Below are 19,523 nucleotides of genomic sequence, written 5' to 3' on the forward strand. Positions count from 1 at the left end.
TCTTCCATTGGTTGACATTTTCTGTTATTTCTTTTAGAAGGCCCAGATCCCTTTAGATGTTTTCTCCTTCATCTTAACTGGTGCAGTGATGAGTTTTTCTTCAGTGTAGCAACCTTACTACCCAACCAAACTTGCCCAATTTTCTGCAAGGAGGATGCTTTGTGCTACAAAGTAGTCTATGAAAACACCCATCTCAACACATCCTCCTAGTCCACTAACTCAGCTGTAAAGCCCCTCCTCCAGGGAGCTACCTCTGCCCTGTTTCCCATCTGGAGATGAGCTCTCCTGAACGCCCATCAGATTTTATCCATGTCTCTTACTGTGTGCAGATTCTACAGTCTCCTGGGTACTCCTTCAAACCTTTAATTAGATGATAAACTCTGTGAGTCAGGAATCTTCTTCATATTTGCATCTTTCAGGACCATGTCTTGGCTCTTGGTAAATGTCTGTGAAATGAATGGTTACGATTTTCTTTTTCTGCTCTTCTCATGATTGACCCTTATTCTAACTTAAGTCTGCAGAATATTATTCTCTGGCCACTTTTCTCTGTTTACATGTTGAGTTTTCTTTATGAAGCTACCTGAGATGCTTAGAGAGTTGTTTATGTTCTGTCTTCCTCAACTAGAATAGACACTATAGTCTGTAGTGTCTCCTCCCATGTCCCCAACACCCAGAACAGTAGTGGCACATGGCAGGTTCTTGGTAGATCTTTTTGAGTGAATTCCAAAGCAAACCCTAGTTTAGGAGGATCTGGGTAATGCCTCTAAATGCAGATGGTGGGGTTTTGCTCTTGGAAACCATCTGTCACAGCTTATAAGATCTTCCTATGGTTTGTTACTCTGGATTTGCTTTCTACTACCTAAAAGACTTCAGTGTAGTTGCAAGTCCTGGGAGGACTTATTTCTTAATTGAGATCATTGAGGGGAATACTCAGTATAGCTAGTTCAAGACACTAATACCTGCCTGAGCCACCATTACCCCGTTAGAAGAGTGCTCATGTTACCAAGCTACCTCCAGCCCAGGACAAATTGCTTCTACCAGCTCATTGACACTCCAGTGAAAAACTAGGCTAGCCTATCAAAGGCCTTTTGACAGCCTTAATGTAGTTCATTCCCATCCCTATCTTCTTAAAAGCCTTGAATAGATTAGTCAAGTGTGACATCCCCTCAGAGGGATCTCCTCATCAGGCCCTTATTAGGTTATGTTGGTTTCTGTGTCCAGAAACCCCTCTGGGATTTCAGATTGCACAAGGCATGGGGGACAGTGGTATGTTGGTCCCGCCGTGAGATCCATGGGCTCCTAAAGTTTTGCCTGCAGATGGCTGGGTGTCCAGCAGAGAGAATCATTCATCACATAAGGAAAACCTTCTCATTTATTGCCTTCTGATTCCTGTGCTTATCAAAAATGTACTGAATTACTAGTGAATAACAAACAGGTATCTTCTGATTTGAGAATGTTCTTCAGAATACTTTTTAAAAATGAAAACATTCGGGCGGCACCTGTGGCTCAGTGAGTAGGGCGCCGACCCCATATACCGAGGGTGGCAGGTTCAAACCTGGCCCCAGCCAAACTGCAACAAAAAATAGCCGGGCATTGTGGTGGGTGCCTGTAGTCCCAGCTACTTGGGAGGCTGAGGCAGGAGAATCTCCTAAGCCCAGGAGTTGGAGGTTGCTGTGACCTGTGACTCCACAGCACTCTACCAAGGGCAATAAAGTGAGGCTCTGTCTCTAAAAAAATAATAATAATGATAAAAACATTCAAAGAAACCCATATAAAACATTATAGTAGGAGCCAGACCACGTGATAATTTGGATAATTTTTCCTATTGTTTGTCTTGGGTGATTTGCAAAAAAGAAAACAGAAATTCCTATTATTTGCAAAAATCAAGTCTAACCACAGTAACCAAAGATCTAGCCCCAGTAGAACTATTCAGAAGAATAGTCCAGCACCATCTGGCAGTAGGGCAGGCATGTTACAGTCAGTATTTGTGGAGTGAAGTAATGAATGAGTCATGCGTGGACTCTGAAGGTCATTTCAAAGGAGAAAGTCTGATACAATTTTGTGCAACAGGATCATCATGTGAATAACATTTGAAGGAGTCTATTTTGAAAAGCACTCCCCTGAACATGTACTTGATGGTGTATATTGTAAAAGAAACACCCAACGTAATTTTGAATTATACCATGTTTATGTAATGGATTGTTTTATACAATATACATCATAACTATAGATACATAGATGTATAGAGTTACACAGGTAGGTTTTCATGGGCTTTAGCAAATGTTAATTTTACTTCTTTCCAGACTGTCTTCTTATAGTTTTCTAGTTTTGTTTGCTTTTGTTTGTTTGTTTGTTTGTTTGTTTAAACAGGGCTTTGATCCTCTGGTTTTACCAAGTGAAATAGCATTGAGGACAGTCACTTTCTACCAGCCTCCCAGAACACAGAGGGATGTGGCATTACCATTGTTGACCATATATGGTTGCAATTACAAGTGTTGTTGTACCCTTAAATTTTTCAAATTAGATATTCTACTGAATGTCTTCTTGGCCATTGCTGTAGACAATTTGGCTGATGCTGAAAGTTTGAACACTGCTCAGAAAGAAGAAGCTGAAGAAAAGGAAAGGAAAAAGATTGCCAGGTAACCCTATTTTCCCCTGAGGTATTTTCCCAGGGACTGCTTGGGAAGTCCTGCCATAGGTGGGGCCTGGCAGGTTCACCTGTGCTTCAGGGTCGCTGCCCACTCCATGTCTCTGCTTTGCAGATTACGGGTGACCATGTGGTGCAAACCAAAAAGGATGAGATCTTGGGTAGAAGCCAGGCCCTTGGCACTTGTCCCTCAGAGCTGCAAATGGGAGTCACATGTCCCTGTGCTTAAAGAATTGCTGCAGTTAATTTTAGCATTATAAAATAAATGATGCATTCAATGCTGATTAGGTCTTGGATGAGAATTTTAATAAGATGATCTGTGTAATGAATCCATCGCATTGAGATTAACAGAAGCTCTGAGTTTGGGTTGTGCTATGTTCATGCCTTTAGTGTTGTTTCTAATTAAATTCTGCCCTTCATTGGGGCACTGTCAGTTCAGAAGCCTGATTAGCATTTTTATACATAGTTATGTGGTTATTTGGTTCCTTATGTTCTTTTCTAGAAAAGAGAGCCTAGAAAATAAAAAGAACAAACCAGAAGTCAACCAGATAGCCAACAGTGACAACAAGGTATTTCTTCTAAAATACTTGTTCCCTTTTAATTTCAAAGTCTTGCTGTTTATATCTCCAAAAATAGGCCACTTAATGCTGTGAAAGTATCTCCTTCACACCAAATACTGGGGGTAACAAAAAAATGTATATATATTTAAAGAAATCTTGTACAAATTGCAGGTAAAATGAATGAGCGTAGCATGTCTAGGTACACATGACCAGTACCTTCAGTTCAGCTTTGAAGAGTAATACATAGGTAACATCTCTTAAAATGTGTGTACTTTTTTTGGCCCCCTCTGTGGATGTAGAGGGTTCTGACTGAATTTAGGCAGTTATCTAGCTGTTAATCTGTATTTTACCAGAGAAACAATATGATAGATATTTGTTTGGTTCAAGCACTTTTTTTGTCTTTATTGGAATTGGGTGGTTAGACTTGACCCATGGTCAAGATTATATTAGCATCTTCTGAGTAGGTATTAAAATTGGGGATCTTTAATAGAAGGAATCCCAAAATGAGGGGGACTGGGTAGCCTCAGGACTACACTGTCAAACTTCATCCCCCTCTTGACAGCTACGGATGTTTTGCTCATGTGTCTGTTCACTGAGCTGATAAATACTTACTGAGTGGCTACCACGTGTCAGACCCTGCAGATTTTCAGTAAGAAGACAGACAAGGCCTCTGCCTTCATGGGGCTCACAGTCGAGCAGGAAGACAGGAATCTGACATGTGGTCATCAGCCCATGTGTGTGACTGTGCTGGGATGGTCCTGGGTGACTGCGGCGTGGTCTCCTTGTCTGCTATTGGACCTTCTGTGTGAAGCAGAATCACCATCTGGGGGCATCTGCCTGGCCCTACACATGTACACACAGACACACACTTTGGGGAGAAATCCAGGGGGACTGTTCACTTTGGCCCTCTGAAGTGCATTTAAGTCAGAGCGTTGTGTCCTTTCCTCCCCAACATCTCTGTCATTGTCATAGGTTACAATTGATGACTATCAAGAAGAGGAAGAAGACAAGGACCCCTACCCACCTTGCGATGTGCCAGGTATGCTTACAGCCTGTGTGCAGTGTGGTTGTGCTGCTTCTCTGGGACCAGCCACCAGCCCAGGGGGTACACATGGGGCTGCTGAGGCCGCTAAGGCCACCGATCCAGTCACCTTAGGGACCAGTTAGCTCCACTTTTTCCTGTGGTCCCAGACAGCAGTGCTATCCAAATTCCAGGTGGTAGAGAGGGAACATGTGCTGGGGAAGTTCTCCAGGAGCGCCCATTGTCAGCGCTCACCTGCACTTTTACATCTGACCGGTGCCTTTATTGGCTGATGTGGGGGACTGGGCTGCCGGTGACGGTGATGTAAAGCCCCACACACAGGTGTCCAGGCTAAGCCAAGCAAGGAGGTTACTTGGGAAATAGTTAGGTTCTGGGAAGATGGCAGTAAGAATCCTCCCCCACCCCATTTTATCTGTGGTCAGATTTCACCCTGGTGGGAACCTCATTCCCACAGCTGAGCACACTCACAAAACAGGAATGTGTCTCAGCCCCCACATGCACCCACCTCTTACTCTGAAGGAGCATAAGAGTGTTTAGTAGTGAACACAGGTAGATGTAACAGTTTTAGCCAGTTCAGGGGGCCATGTTTTGAGACAGGGTCTCACCCTATTGCCCACACTGGAGTATAAGGATTTCAGCATAGATCACTGTAATCTCAAACTCCTAGCTCACGTGATCCTTCCACTTCAGCCTCCTGAGTAGTTGAGACTACAGGAGTGTGCTGCTATGCCTGTATAAGTTTTCTAATTCTTGCAGAGACAGGGTCTCACTATGTTGCCCAGGCTGATCTTGAACTCCTGGCCTCAAGCAATCCTCTCACCTTGGCCTCCCAATGTGCTGGGATTATAGGCATGAACCACTGACCCCAGCCATAAGTCAAATTGTAATGTGAAATTGAGATAACTCAAACTCATACATAGTCTTTCATGCCTATAAAAAAAGTGTTTCATTTAAAGTAGGTGAAGAGGAAGAGGAAGAAGAGGAGGATGAACCTGAGGTTCCTGCTGGTCCCCGTCCTCGCAGAATCTCAGAGTTGAACATGAAGGAGAAAATCACCCCCATCCCTGAAGGGAGTGCTTTCTTCATTCTCAGCAAGACCAACCCGTAAATAACCCTTTCTAAGTCTCAACAGGGCCTCTGTAGGCTGCTTAAGGATGGCTGTGGAGGGCATGAGGGGAAGTGAGTTTTAGTTTTGCTGGACTCACATATCTCTGGACCCCCCAGGTCCCTGCCTACCCCTCCTCTCTATTGTTGCCTTTGCCTTCTGTCACCTCTTGCTAGCCTTCTCATTCCTGTCAGTGTGTATCCAGGTCCTGGGGGGATCCCCGGTCCAGATTCTCCACCTCCCTTAACTCTTGTGTGGGGATAGCAATGTGGAAATGCCTTGTCCTCACCATGATGTTCCAGTTAGAGCCTACTGCACTGTTCCATGCACTGACCAGCCATATGACTCTCTTTTAATAAGGAGATCATCTCTTGAGATACTCAGTGGGATGAGAATTTTGTGACCAAGGTCTGCATAGCACCTTCATCCTGAAATCACAGTTGATCATTTTTCCCTATTGAGTTTTATGATGATAAAGTAATACACATATTATGCAGTGATATTTTATTGGTTGTAAGTATCCACTTCAGCTCTATGATATGCTGCTTAAAATAGCATTTCTCATGTTAAAATGATAAGGTGCTCACCAGGAACATGGCAATGACTCACAAGTACCGTAAGAGGAAGTTTATTTACTAGCTGGTTTCTAGGTTTTAAATCATCTGGGATTGAAAAAAATGCCAGGGGGAATATATGGCTCTTGGAAAGGTTTCTAGAATTGCAAAGTAGTTTTTAGCTGTCTGTATAATTCATAGCCCCTAGGGACACAGGTGGAAAGCAGGGCATGCTGGAGTCCTTGGAGATGTGAAGGTTTGGTGATAATTTTTATGGCTCATCACTATTTGGATATCCTTTTTAAAAAAATTTTTTAAAGGTTATTAATCTGGTATTATTGACTTCCGCAGCTCACTGTGTACACATGTGATGAGGGAATGGATTTATTTTCCCCAAAAGCTGTGAGCACCCCTACCTTCCCTGCCTTGGAAGGTCTTCCCCAGACTCAACTGCTGACAGCCTGCAAACCCCCCGGGGTATATCCTGCATTAGCAGCCCCAAAAAGAAGGACTTGAAGGGAGGGGTCACCTTCATGTAAAGTTGACTCCAGTTTTGAAAGTGAAAAAATAATCTTTTTAAAGGAAAACCTACCTGTATTCTATATAACCCCCTGCCTCCCCCCCCACAAAAAAATCTTTAGATTTCAAGGTGTTATTAAAGGCAAGGCTAGTTAGTTGCTTACTAGCCTACAGCACAGCAGAGAAAGCAGTGAGGTTCTTATGGCCTGGAGAGCCACTGTCAGAGCCCAGGGCCTGGGGTGTTGGCTGGACACGAGCTGTCCACACTTACGTTACAGGACCATAGGACTCGATGAGAACTCTGTCACACGGTGCAATAATACCCTTGTGTGTTAACAAATGATGATGTGACCTTCATGTTCTAAAGACTACTTGTTGGGAGTCAACTGCAAAATTTAAAGAATAATATTTATAATAGATAATAGGAGATTTCACCAAGCCTCAGTTGCTGCAGGTCATATTTTAATATATCTTTCCTGTGGTATAGAACAGGTATTTGTCTCATTCTTTGTGAACCATTGAGGTGGGCTCTAGCCTCAGCTTCCTTTTTAAGGAAGGGGAGATGAGCACTTGAGTTTCCTGCTGTAGTGGAGTAACTTCAGTCTCACAGACCTGGGTGGGAAGTCTGCTCCAGGGCCTTACCAGCTGTGTCACCTTAGTGTTCACTCACATCCATAAACCTCAGTTTCCCTAAGTTTAGGAGGGCAATAATTCCCACCTCTAAGGATCTGGGGATAGTCCTCATGGTGCCCCCGCACAGAGCTGGTCACACTGTAGCCCATAGGGGATGCTTTGGGGGTAGGGGGTGGGCAATGGTGAAGTAACTCTGGAACTTGTGGGTGGAGGCACAGTCAACACAGCAGACAGCTGTGCCCTGCCTGGTGCCTCACAGCCGTGGCCTACACTCAGGGGGCCACACATCTGGGCCCTGTCTGAGACCACGTCCATGCAGCAGCTTCTCCCTGCAGGATCCGCGTGGGCTGCCACAAGCTCATCAACCACCACATCTTCACCAACCTCATCCTCGTCTTCATCATGCTGAGCAGTGCTGCCCTTGCTGCTGAGGACCCCATCCGCAGCCACTCCTTCCGGAACACTGTAAGCCCCTGGGAGAGGCGGGTAGGGTGCACTCTGGGATGGTGCTGGTCTCTCTCTGCAGAGCTGTCATGGACATGGGCCTTGGGAAGCAGCGAGGTGGCCTCTCATTCAGCTGGGGATACTGGATGTTTCCGACTTATGCCAGAGAGCTGCTGTTTTAGCAGGATAAATCTTGACAGAGTTGTTGATTTTGAACTCCATTTAAAATACTCTGCATTAACCTCAAGGGTACCTAGGGACCCTGCTCCTCTTCCTGTTCCTCAGTGACATTTACCCCCACCTTTTCCCCTCCCCTCTCAGATCCCCATGCACACCTGTTTTGTGATGTATGCCTCCTGGAAGCCACAGCAGGAGGAGAGTAGAATTGAAACCAGGTGTGCTACATGCCCAGGGGCGCTCACTTAGGGTTGAGGGAAAGATTTATATCTTACATGGACTTAAGTACACCAAGCTGCTATGTCCATTACTGGGGAGAATACATGTTAGGGAGATGATGGGATGTCGAGTTGAAGCATTCCATGGAGAGGAAGAACTCTGGGCTTTGGTGCTGCAGAGGTGGTTATCCAGTTGGCCCTCCATATCCCCAGTTCTGCATCTGGGGGTGCAGCCATCCATGGATGGAAAATATTCAGGAAAAAATGCATCCATACTGAATGTGTACAGACTTTTTCTTTGTCATTCCCTAAGCAGTTCAGTCTAACAACTATTTACATAGCATTTGGTATCATAAATAATCTAGAGATGCCTTACAGTACACAGGAGGATGTGCATAGATTGTATGCAAACACTACACCATTTTATATCAGGGAGGTGAGCATCTGTGGATTTTGGTGTCTGTGGGAGATCCTGGAACCAATTCTCCACAGGTACCAAGGGACGAGTAGACTAAGAAAACAAATAGAGGGTTAAGTTTCTATAATTCATCAGTTTTGTAACTTAAGGATAGTGCCCTCCCACTGCATCTATGTTGGAAAGAAACTTGTACCTAAATTAGTTCATGCCTTAGCAGCCCGATTTAGCAGTTCAGCTGATTCAGGGCTGAGGACAATCCAAAGGCAAGACAGCTCCAGAGACGCAGCAGTCCATTGACTCTCAGGCTCAGATGTTGTAACGCAGCGTCAGGTTCTTACCAGGGAACCGTCCGGCAGAGGGAGACCCACAAGCGTGCACAGCCGTCAAGTGTGGCTGCCTTGCCTAGTTAGCGCCTCTTTCTGTGCGTCAGATTGTTACAGATTTTAGGATTAAGATAGATCAGCAGATCAGTGCCCACCACCCGATTCTGTCGTGACAACCAGGCCTGCATGCTGCTTCTCCCCATTTCCAATGCCTGGCAAACCCAGTCTACCAGACTGATAAAACACACACTTTGATAGGAAGAGAATGCTCACCAAGTACATGTTGGTGATGATGTAAAGATAGAAACTGAGCCCATCTCAATCTGCCCTCACAGACCACGGCTTTAGCTAGAGATTTGCAAGGCCAACTCTGTCATGTTCAAATGGAATTAAAGACCTCTGTGTCATTGAGTCTCATCATAGATATAAGACACAAGAGGGAAAAGATGTTTAGAAGAAAATATTCCACGATAGACGAGTTTGAGAGCTAGTCTAGAATACAGATTGACAAGGGGTTTATTTACACTGGGGCTTCACATCCTTTTTATTATAATCATGTCTCTGTGATTATAATTATTTCCTTGCTTCTTTACCCAAAAATGTTATTGTTCTTTTTAAAACCCTGCAGTATCAGCCAGGCATGGTGGCTCATTTTTGTAATCCTAGCACTGCAGGAGGCTAAGTCTGGAGGAGGAGTTCAAGTCTAGACTGAGCAAAAGCAAGACCCTATTTCTATTAAAAATAGAAAAATTAGCCAGGTGCAGTGATTGGTGCCTCTAGTCCCAGCTACTCAGGAGGCTGAGGTAGGAGGCTCGCTGAACCCAGGAATTTGACTTTATACTAAGCTATGATGATGTCACTGAACCCTAGCCAGCTTTTCTTTCCTATTTTTAAATTATTTTTTAACCTTAGCTGAATTTTTAGTGAAAAAGGAAATATAAGCTGAATGAAGTGAGAACAACTTAAATCTCAGTACTATACCCTGGGCATCAGTCTGACTTGACTTGTAGGCTGCAATGTCTTTTCAGACTAGTTGGTGCTTTCAACATTAATTTTCCCACTGTGACCTAGGGAGGGAATAAGAAGTAGGTGGCAGGAGCCTGGGAGTGTTCTAGGAGATGTTCTCCTTTGCCCAGCCAAGAAACACAAGCATTCATAGGTGTTTCTGTGGCATTCCTAAGTCCAAAGACAGAAACAGTTTGAAAACTGAATACCCTCTAAAGAGAGAGCTTCCTTTGGGAGACTAGGCCTGAGGCAGAAGTCCTTGCCCTACTGGGACAGAGCAGTGAAGCACCCCCAGGCAGCTCCCATATGTAGGGAGCTGGGGTCTGCTCCTTGCTAAGCAAGGCCTGTGAGTGGCTCTGTGGCCTGAGCAGCTGCCTCTCCCTGCTCTCCACAACCACATCTGTTAAATGAGAGGTCTCCACAGTCCCTTCTGACTGCTGTCTTTGGTTCCTTCAAACCTGTAGTGCACTGCTGTCAGCAGATGCAGCCATGGTCTGCTCATCTGCCGTAGTTAGCTGCGACTCTGGGGTGAGGGTGCTGTGGTGGGCAGCCCTCGTCCGCCGCCCTATTCAAGGTTGGGCTTCTGCTGATGCACTTGCCCTGTGCCTTTATGGCCCTGAGGAGAGGCCTGGGCTAGCCAGGCTCAGTTGGTGGGATAATAGATAGCATTTTAAGGAATGCTGGTAGAGCAGCCTGGACTCAACATGCAAGGCCAATCTGTCTTGGAGTGGGCCCAGCAAGATAGAAAACCAGAGCTGGGAGAGAGGGCAGTGTTAGATGCAGAGCAACAGGCAGGAGGAAGACAGGAAATGAAACTGTCCCTGGCAAACATCTGTGGGGGGGGGGGGCGTTTACTTCCTGACTAAATAGGCGGAATGTGAGAGGATATGTAGAAACTCTGGCTCTGTTTGAGGCTATTGCTGTCTATGTTTAAGCTTTGCCACCAATCTGAAGTTCACCCAGATGGCAGTATACTTCATTCAGCCAAAGACACAGTTAAAAATCCAAAATGTGTATTAAGACTAATTTGTCCGGTGCCACAGGTAATTATAGATGTTGTGCTCTGATGAGAAAAGGTTGCTTTTGGTGGGACAGTCCCGATTTTTAACCATTTGTCCCGCCTCCCGCTGTGTTTTAAAAAAGTCCCAATTTTTGGAAAGAATGCAGAAAATGCAGGACAAGCTAGGGAAAGGTGGGACAACGGGAGGAAGAGAATATACCGTCGGCTGCTGAAAAGGTTAATGTAACTCCATTTGGGAATGAAGAGGTTAATGTAACTTCATTTGGAAATGAAAAGGCTGATGTAAACTCCCTAGTCCCCTCCTGGGCAAGGTCACCCAGGTGGACCCACACCCTACTCCTTTGAGCCACAGGCTCCGCCCTATACATAATTTTTTTAATGTATTATATTTATAAATTGTACTTATGTTGAAATTTTAAAAATATATATTACAATACTATTTTTGCATTCTATGAAAATTTTTGTTGCTCCATATCAAATTTTTAATTAAGAACCCCCGCCACCTCCCACCCCCATGAATGGTGTCCTGCTTTATCAATGTTAAAATCTGGTCACCTTACTAGTAAAGCACTTTTAGAAATAAGCCTTTGTCTATCTAAGAGAAGAGCCTGTGAAACAAGTTAGCATGAGTGAGGGGCAGGGATTCCCAAACATACATTTTTGGTCATAAAGAGGAACCATAGTGGACCAAGGTGGGCATTCACAAGCAGCTCTGCACTTAACCTGGGGAATGGCAGGGTTGTCCTGGGAGGGTGACTGTTGCAGGCTGTCTGGGTGCCTCTTCTCACTCCCTCATGTTGTGCCTTGCAGATTCTGGGTTACTTTGACTATGCCTTCACAGCCATCTTTACTGTTGAGATCCTGTTGAAGGTAATGGCTTTTTCCTTGATCCTCACATACTCTAAAGCAGCTGTCGCAATAACAGTAGCGCTTTTCTGTTTCCCTTCCAGATGCTAGGTTATGCAGACTATGTCTTCACTGGTACTTTTGCATTTGAGATCGTTTTGAAGGTAACAGGTTACCCAGCAGTGTGTTCAAGCGCTCCTCCTGCGTGTGAGACACAGGAAAGAAGCGTGAAGTGCTTTTGACTTTTCATTTATTTTTTTGTTTTCTGTGATCAAGCTAAACTTTTTTTTTTTAACCAAAGGATTATTTTTTTCTGTGACCGTTCCGACTTGCTCTTGCTGTTTGTTTTTAACCTTTGATTGCATGTAGGAGCTCCTTTGGCTTCACGATAGTTGTTGAGAATTGTATTTTGCTCCTTTTTAAAAATAGCCTCTGAAATTTATCAACTGATAACAGATACCTCACTATGTGTGAACTTTCTTCCACCCTTCCTGACAGCAAAGTCAGAGGAAAAGCATCTATCCTGTGAAGGGAACGTCTCTCTTCTTATTTCTCTGACTGTATTATGCTTTCAGTGGCCTAAAATAGTAACACACTATTTTCTTGCAACAGAATTTGCAAGATGACTTGAGTCCATTTGTGTTAAGGTATTTTCTATCTGTTTTTATGGATGGGCTTACATTTACACAAACAAAAGGAGAACACTTTGGACAGGGCAACCTAAATGTACTGCCCATGCATGAGCTAACAGTTGCCATTGCTGCATGTGGTTTGTGTACTGACTGTAAAGTCTGCTCCATGGGGGAGTTCATTCCCCATGTGCTCCAAGGACTGGAGATCACAAGCAGAGAGCTGAGAACGCCCAAGACTGGTTAAGAACCACAGGCATGGTTATTATGGTTCTAGGAGAACATGGCCTGTGAGAACCATCAGAACCACCATCCCTTACTGGGGAGACAAACTGGGAAATGAAGACTTTTAGCCACAGTTTTCTTTAAGCCATTTTGGCGTGCATCTCAAGAAAAAATACATTTTATATAGAATACTAGGCAATTTGGGCTCTTTACAAAATCTTCAATAAAATGAAACCTCAATTAATGTGGTCCGGGATTGGCATATTTAGTTTCCTTCATTTTTGTTTTTAGTTAATGAAACAGCACAGAACCAACCAACATATGTTTAAACTTTTATGAAAAATCTTCTAAAACTTTGAATTCATTTTCCTGCCTTCAAGCTGCGGAAGTGTCTTAATAGTTCTCTTGTAAGTCGGAGCAGTGCAGCAGGGTGATGACCAGACCTCATCTAGGGCCTCCAGGGTGGCTGCCAACAAACTCTACATCTGCCTCAGTTTCTTGTTTTGAGAATTTTCCTTCTCTTTTCATACTGAAATGGGAAATGTTCTACTAAATATTTTAGCCCAGTTAATTGAGGTTTTATTTTATGGTCTACATTTTCAAGTTGCTAAATGAATATAATTACTCTTTAGCTTTGGGGGAGTGATATACAGGTTATTTAAAAGGAAAGAAATGAATTTCTGTAGATTTGTTTCAGTGACTTAAATATTCTAAGTCACTCTTCATTTTGAAGGTATTTTAGAGAATGGAAAATAAACTAAGACAAGAAGGATTCAGAAAATGGAGATTTACCAAGAAGTATCTAATATTGAAGTGATAGATCCTGGTATCCTTGGGGAGATTTGGAAGGCAGTTTAGTTATTTGGTCAAACCCTATGAAATTGCCATTTTTATAGCTTGAGAAGTGTTGAATATTGGCAGTTTCATAAAGTTCAGTGCAATGTTTCCCAACTCTCCCCCGCTTTAGTATTAATCTGAGCATTCTCCCAGCCACTTCTGTTTTTCTTACATCGATAGTGAGCTCTGCACGTTTTGCTGTTTTTTACTCTAGGAAACTTCTTTCCTAAACCCTTGTCCCATTGCCAGTAAAACATCACTGAAGCACCCATAGAACGTGCTCTAGGTACATGTGGTGCAAGAGGAGAAAGTAGCGAGACTGCCTCGGTGAGACACCGCCTGATGGCTGCTTTGCAATGCCTTGCACGTGCTAAAAGAATTATACTTTGAGGACCTGTTTAAAACGGATGTCTCTCGTTAAAGACTGTTAGGATCAGTGGGGGCCTACGTAGAAAAGTGATCAGGTTTCTGCACAACCAGAGCCTGTGAGCTTCAGACCCACGCCTCCACTGGAAAACCTTAATTGGAACAACATAGGCTTTCCTGGGGTCTCAGAGGGACCAGAGCCAGCGCTTTGTGGGGAGCCAAATTGGGTAGCAATTATGTTCTGACAAACAGAGTCATGTGGCGTCTCTCCTGAGGTAAGCTCTTTGGACATGCCAGCGGTATATTCATATTTGGAATTTAACACCACTGTAATAAAGCCCAAATTGATCTTTTAAAATGTAACTGAAATAAACTGCCCCTTTTCCTTTTTTTGTTGAACAAATGATTTGGTTGCTCAGCTTGTTGGTTTATGTATCTGGCTTCCTAATGTACTCTTGTTAATAAAGGCATATTTACCTCAAGATTTTATAAAGGTTTCTTTTCCTCTGGAGAAAATAAACAGTAAATGCCCCCCTGATTCTGCTTATAGATGACGACTTTTGGCGCTTTTCTCCACAAAGGGGCTTTCTGCAGAAACTACTTCAATTTGCTGGATATGCTGGTTGTTGGGGTCTCTCTGGTGTCATTTGGGATTCAGTAAGTATTCTGGGGGAGGGTGTACCCAGGACTGTTGAGCAGGATGGTTTATGTAAAGAATTTCAACATAATTCGTAGTTGAGCATCATTTATTTTTAGAAGTATATTTAGTTATCCAGTTGCTTAATTTGCTGCCATACTAGAAAGCATCGAACAATTCATATTCTCTTGTGTTTCTTTTTTTTCTTTTAGTGCCCTCCACTAGGTTAAGTTCATTACTCTGTGTGAAATTGCTTTAAATTGAAGCAAAGGAAATCTTGACTAGAAGGGAGAATCGAGGTTCTCCTCCCACTTCCCCAGAAACTATTTCCAGGGCCTCAAGGGCATCGTCTCTCAGGATCCCACTCCCCTCAGTTATAGGAGGGGCTAGGACCCAGGGGCTTCTCAGGCCCTTTCAGCTTGGTTGTTGAAGCTGTCTCTTGATTTTGTAGGATGCAGCAGCTGCTGTGACCTTTTCTTCTGGCCTCTGACATTTTTCAGCTACGAGCAACCAAGGCAGAAAGCCAGGGCCTTAGGTCCTTTCCATGGCATTTCTGGTGGGGAGCACCATCACTGGACATTGCCTGATCACCTAGGGGTCTATGGCAGGGCTGCAGTGGAACATCCGTTGCGGCTTTGCCTTCTGGCTGCCCTGGGAGCACCTGTGTTCCAGTGCTGACCTCAGCACTCCCACATGAGCACCTGTGCACACACACCCCTCTAAGCTAAAGAGAAGTGGAAAGGACCTGTCCCTCTTGGAAGACCAAGGACCTCTGCCTGACAGAGCGCTCTGTGTCATCCTCCTCCTCTCCCACCACTGCCCTGGGGAGGGAGTCCTGTAGTCAAAGGTTGGAAGGATATTTGCCCTAGTATCGTTCCAACTCCTGTAGACTCCCAGGCTGTGTCCCTGCTCCCCAGCTGCAGCCTATGCCCATTTCCTCCTGAGCAGGTGCCCTGCCGCACCTAGACGTCTGGGCTGCTGTGAGTGCACTGCCTTCTCCTTGTAGGGCCTCTGTAGGGGCTGCTCCCTCAGCCTGTGGCTCCCTCCCATTGTCTAGCTAACCCCTGCTCCTCCTTTAGGACTCACTTGGCTATCCCAACCCCAAGGCTTTCTCAGCACCCCCACCCCCGCCCCAGGTTGTGCCCCCCTAGCCTAGCACACTGCATTTGCTCCACTGTCCTGCATACTACACTGGGGTGCAATCACCCAGCTCTGCTGCCAGACCACGAGCTGTTTTAAGGCCAGAGAAGCTCCAGTGCCGAAGCACTAGAGTGGGTCTCCAAAGTTAAACAGTACAGGACCTGAAGCCTGAAAACCAAGGGCTACATAGTGTTTTACACGGAGTGAAAAGAACAAAGCAAATTCATCCCTTAGGTCTCTGCCAAGGTTAGCTATGTGCCTCTGTGAGTACCCACAGGCTCTACCCAGGAGGTGCCATGCAGTGTGGGCTGGAAGACTGAGTGTAAGCTGTGGAGAGAGAGCAGCTCCACACAGTCCTGCATAAATTGTGTGGTAGTATTAAAGTAAGGTGACCAGACGTCCTGCTTTTGGCGGGACAATCCCGATTTTTAACAATTTTTCCCGCATCCCGCAGTGTTCTAAAAAAGTCTTAATTTTTGGAAAGAATGCACGACAAGCTAGGGAACAGTGGGAGAACGGGAAGGGAATATACAGTTTTTAGCTGCCATGTGGCTATTTCGCCAGGATATGAGTTTTATATTATTTTTGTTAATTTTATAATGTTAAACTTTAATAACAAATAATTGTTGAGAACTGATTATCCAGAACTGCTTATCAAAGTTCACATTGTTGATCAGTTGTTAGAATTTGACAAGAAATATGCCAAAGAATAAAATAATACTATACATAATTTTTAATGCATTATATTTGTAAATTATACTTAGGTTGAAATTTAAAAATATATATTACAATACTATTTTTGCATTCTATGAAAATTTTTGTTGCTCCATATAGACCAAATTTTTAATTAAGAACCCCCCTTCCCCTGGTCAATGGTGTCCCGCTTTACCAATGTTAAAATCTGGTCACCTTACATTAAAGTGAAGGTTAAGTGAGATAATCTCAGAGTCCTGCCTGTCTATAATGCATCCCACTTGCCTTCTGTCTGCTCTTTCCTTAGATCCAGTGCCATCTCCGTTGTGAAGATTCTGAGGGTCTTAAGGGTCCTGAGGCCCCTCAGGGCAATCAACAGAGCCAAAGGACTTAAGGTTTTATCCCTCTCCTCCGGGCTAGGCCGTCTTAGGTTGGGGTTGGCTATAATTACTGACTCTTCTGGGCCAGAGCTGAGGCCTGATGGACACTTGAAAAGGCTTTCTAACCAATTAAGCTACCTATGCCAAATGTTAATAAAATTTTAACAATTATTTATTTTTATTTTTATTTATTACTTTTTATTTGTTTTTCTTTGTGTTTATTTTAGTCTTTAAATCTATTCTTATGTAGGTTATACAAAAGGTCAGGGTTCATGTTATCCTGAGCCTTTTTTAGGGTAGGGAGCCCTTTGGGCCTGTGTGCCAGGAAGTGCTGCACCTATGGCATTTCTTGTCACTAAGCCAATTGCTTTGAAGGAAACGAAGGAAGGCCCACTTCCATAGGGCTCTTCACAGGCACCTCTCTGCAGAGGACAAAGGTGGAAAATGATACACAAATGCACATGAACATAGACTTTCCTGGGTAGTAATAGCTCACCTCATGGCTAAAATAAGGAAGGACAGTGATGCCCTTCTGCCTTCTCCCTAGCACGTGGTCCAGTGTGTCTTTGTGGCCATCCGCACCATTGGCAACATCATGATCGTCACTACCCTTCTCCAGTTCATGTTTGCCTGCATCGGGGTCCAGTTGTTCAAGGTAGAGGGCACTGCCTTCAAGAATAAAGCCCAGGTTGATTTCTTTAAGGAGAAGCCTGTACCTGACTTTCTGTCTGTTTTACACCCAGGGGAAGTTCTATCGCTGCACAGATGAAGCCAAAAGCAACCCTGAAGACTGCAAGTGAGTGTCCTGACAGCAGAGTGGGGCCCTGGGAGAACGTATAGGAAACATCAAGGATTCACTCATGCCGGCGTTTCAGGAGTTTTTGTCATGGAATGAAAGAGGCCTGTGTGCTCAGTTCATGGCTAGAAAGATACAGTGTTTAGTTTTATTTTTAAATTGAGGTAAAATTCACATAACATTAAAAACCAATCATTTTAAGGATACAATTCAGTATTGTTAGGCTTATTACTCTGTAACTTAGTGCAGTCACATTATCATGCAACTAACACCTCCATCTAGTTCCAAAACTTTTGTATCATCCCAAACAAATGGATGTATGGGTTCTTTTGATGTCAGGTGTGGAATCCGTGAACTGAAATAACAATCATGAAATGCCCCGCAAGCTTCCCTTGCACTATGTGGATGGCATTCCCCTAGACTGGAAGTTGAAACTCAACTTCCTGATGTTTAGGAGCTGACTACCCTCTTCTGACAGATTTTTCAGACTTACTCTCTCCTTGTGCTGTCACCCACTCTTTGGGCATATATTTCTATTCATGAGAACTGGCAGAGGAGAGACAAGGTAGGAAATAATCATGCCTCTTATTCTAGGATGTCCAGTGAATATACAGGCAGGCATGGGAACCACTGCCTAGTTTGAGAATGTGCAGAAGTCTGTGCTCCCTGCCCATTAGAGATTACCTCCCTATGCTGTGGCTTACCTGGGTTTCTTGTAAGCAGAAGGTATAATCAGAGAGCAACAATTGCACTGTGGGCAAGCACTTCAGAGGCACCGTCACATGGCTGTGGGGTGCATGGTACCCTGGAGGGGGGCAGCACAGCAGTAGTTCCCTGGTGGGCTGGAGGTGCTATCCTTTCCTTCTCAAAGCCTCTGCTTTCTCACCTGTAAAGTAAGGATGTTGGGTTTATCTTATGGGTTCCTTCCAGAAGTGAAATTCTGTGAGAAATGCTATGTGTCAGAAATTATGGGGAAAAAAACCTGGGAATATCATTAGTAAGAAAAAGAAATTAGATTAAAACTAAATGTAGTCTTGGTGCCTGTAGCTCAGTGGCGAGGGCGCTGGCCACATACACCGAGGCCGGCAGGTTCAAACCTGGCTCCAGACTGCCAAACAACAACAATTACAAAGAAAAAATAGCCAGGCATTGTGGCCAGCACCTGTAGTCCCAGCTACTTGGGAGGCTGAGGCAAGAGAATTGCTTAAGCGCAGGAGTTTAAAGTTGCTGTGAGCTGTGACACCATAGCACTTTACCAAGGGTAACATAGTTAGACTATGTCTCAGAAAAACCCCGAAAAACTAAAACACAGATAAGAGTGTATCTGGGCCTGTTTCCAGATACATTTCTCTTGTACAGAATTCCCTTTGGCCAAAGCTTTGATTCTTCAGCATACACTTCAAGCTCATTATATATGAGGAACATTTACTGTTCAGGGGTTTCCCTTGGTTAATAGACACATGCTGGTGTCAGCCTGACTGCTCTGGAGAATACAGGTTGTGTTAGTAATTGTTCAGTAGTTACTCGAACCACAAAAAAGATTAAGTGCCGGGCAAGGAGAAGAAAGACCCTTCCTGTGCTGTGCTTGGCCATGTGCCCAGCTGGCAGGGTGAGTGTGATGTGCCCAGAGGCAGAATTGGGGGCACATGGCTAGCTCACTGCTTCCACTTGCCATGTGTGACCCACACTTCTTTTCCCCTACAGGGGGCTTTTCATTCTCTACAAGGATGGGGATGTTGACAGCCCTGTAGTCCGTGAGCGGATCTGGCAGAACAGTGACTTCAACTTTGACAACGTCCTCTCTGCTATGATGGCACTCTTCACCGTGTCCACGTTTGAGGGCTGGCCTGCGTAAGTACTGAGGGCATGCAGTCTCTGCTCCAGGGGTGTCTGCCTGCTCTGGGAGCTCAGCCCTGTCTCCTGGAGTCAGTCCCACTTCTGTTCTCCACTGCCACAGGCTTACCCTGCAGCTTTTTGACCTTGGGTGGTTCATCACTCACTTCTTGACCCACAGGCTGCCTTTCTCCGTTTAGGTGAATGCCTTGTGAAGCAGGAGTGGCAGAGGTCCTGGGCAGGGCCTCTAGGTGGGATGGGAAGCCCAGGAGGTGTTGACCACATGAATTCCTCTTGGTAGCCATGGTGGGAAAGCTGCTGTCTGCTGCTCCTTCACAGGGTCTTGGAGTGTCCCAACCCATGCGTGCATTCCTTTCTCAAACTCAGCGAGTACTAATACGGAGAGGCACAGGCGGCTGCCCTCCTGCCATCTCTGTCTATGAGGTGCTTGCTCATACGCTGTGCTCTTGATCCC

At 44.6% G+C, this 19,523-nt stretch overlaps 1 protein-coding gene across 4 annotated transcripts in view; it reads left to right on the forward strand.

The window, feature by feature from the left end:
- Window positions 1–19,523, forward strand: part of CACNA1D (calcium voltage-gated channel subunit alpha1 D) — a 347,874-nt gene that overhangs the window by 265,744 nt on the left and 62,607 nt on the right. For all 4 annotated transcript variants that reach the window (XM_003789390.2, XM_003789392.2, XM_003789391.2 and 1 more), the window contains 11 exons: window positions 2,525–2,639; window positions 3,150–3,216; window positions 4,180–4,246; window positions 5,206–5,353; window positions 7,396–7,525; window positions 11,477–11,536; window positions 14,120–14,226; window positions 16,347–16,434; window positions 16,967–17,074; window positions 17,163–17,215; window positions 18,920–19,066. In XM_003789390.2, coding sequence (XP_003789438.1) covers window positions 2,525–2,639; window positions 3,150–3,216; window positions 4,180–4,246; window positions 5,206–5,353; window positions 7,396–7,525; window positions 11,477–11,536; window positions 14,120–14,226; window positions 16,347–16,434; window positions 16,967–17,074; window positions 17,163–17,215; window positions 18,920–19,066 — 1,090 coding nt within the window. The remainder of the gene's footprint in view (window positions 1–2,524; window positions 2,640–3,149; window positions 3,217–4,179; window positions 4,247–5,205; window positions 5,354–7,395; window positions 7,526–11,476; window positions 11,537–14,119; window positions 14,227–16,346; window positions 16,435–16,966; window positions 17,075–17,162; window positions 17,216–18,919; window positions 19,067–19,523) is intronic.

This window comes from Otolemur garnettii, unplaced genomic scaffold, assembly GCF_000181295.1.
Source record: "Otolemur garnettii isolate 467f Iridium unplaced genomic scaffold, OtoGar3 scaffold00032, whole genome shotgun sequence".
In the NCBI taxonomy this organism is placed as follows: Eukaryota; Metazoa; Chordata; class Mammalia; order Primates; family Galagidae; genus Otolemur; species Otolemur garnettii.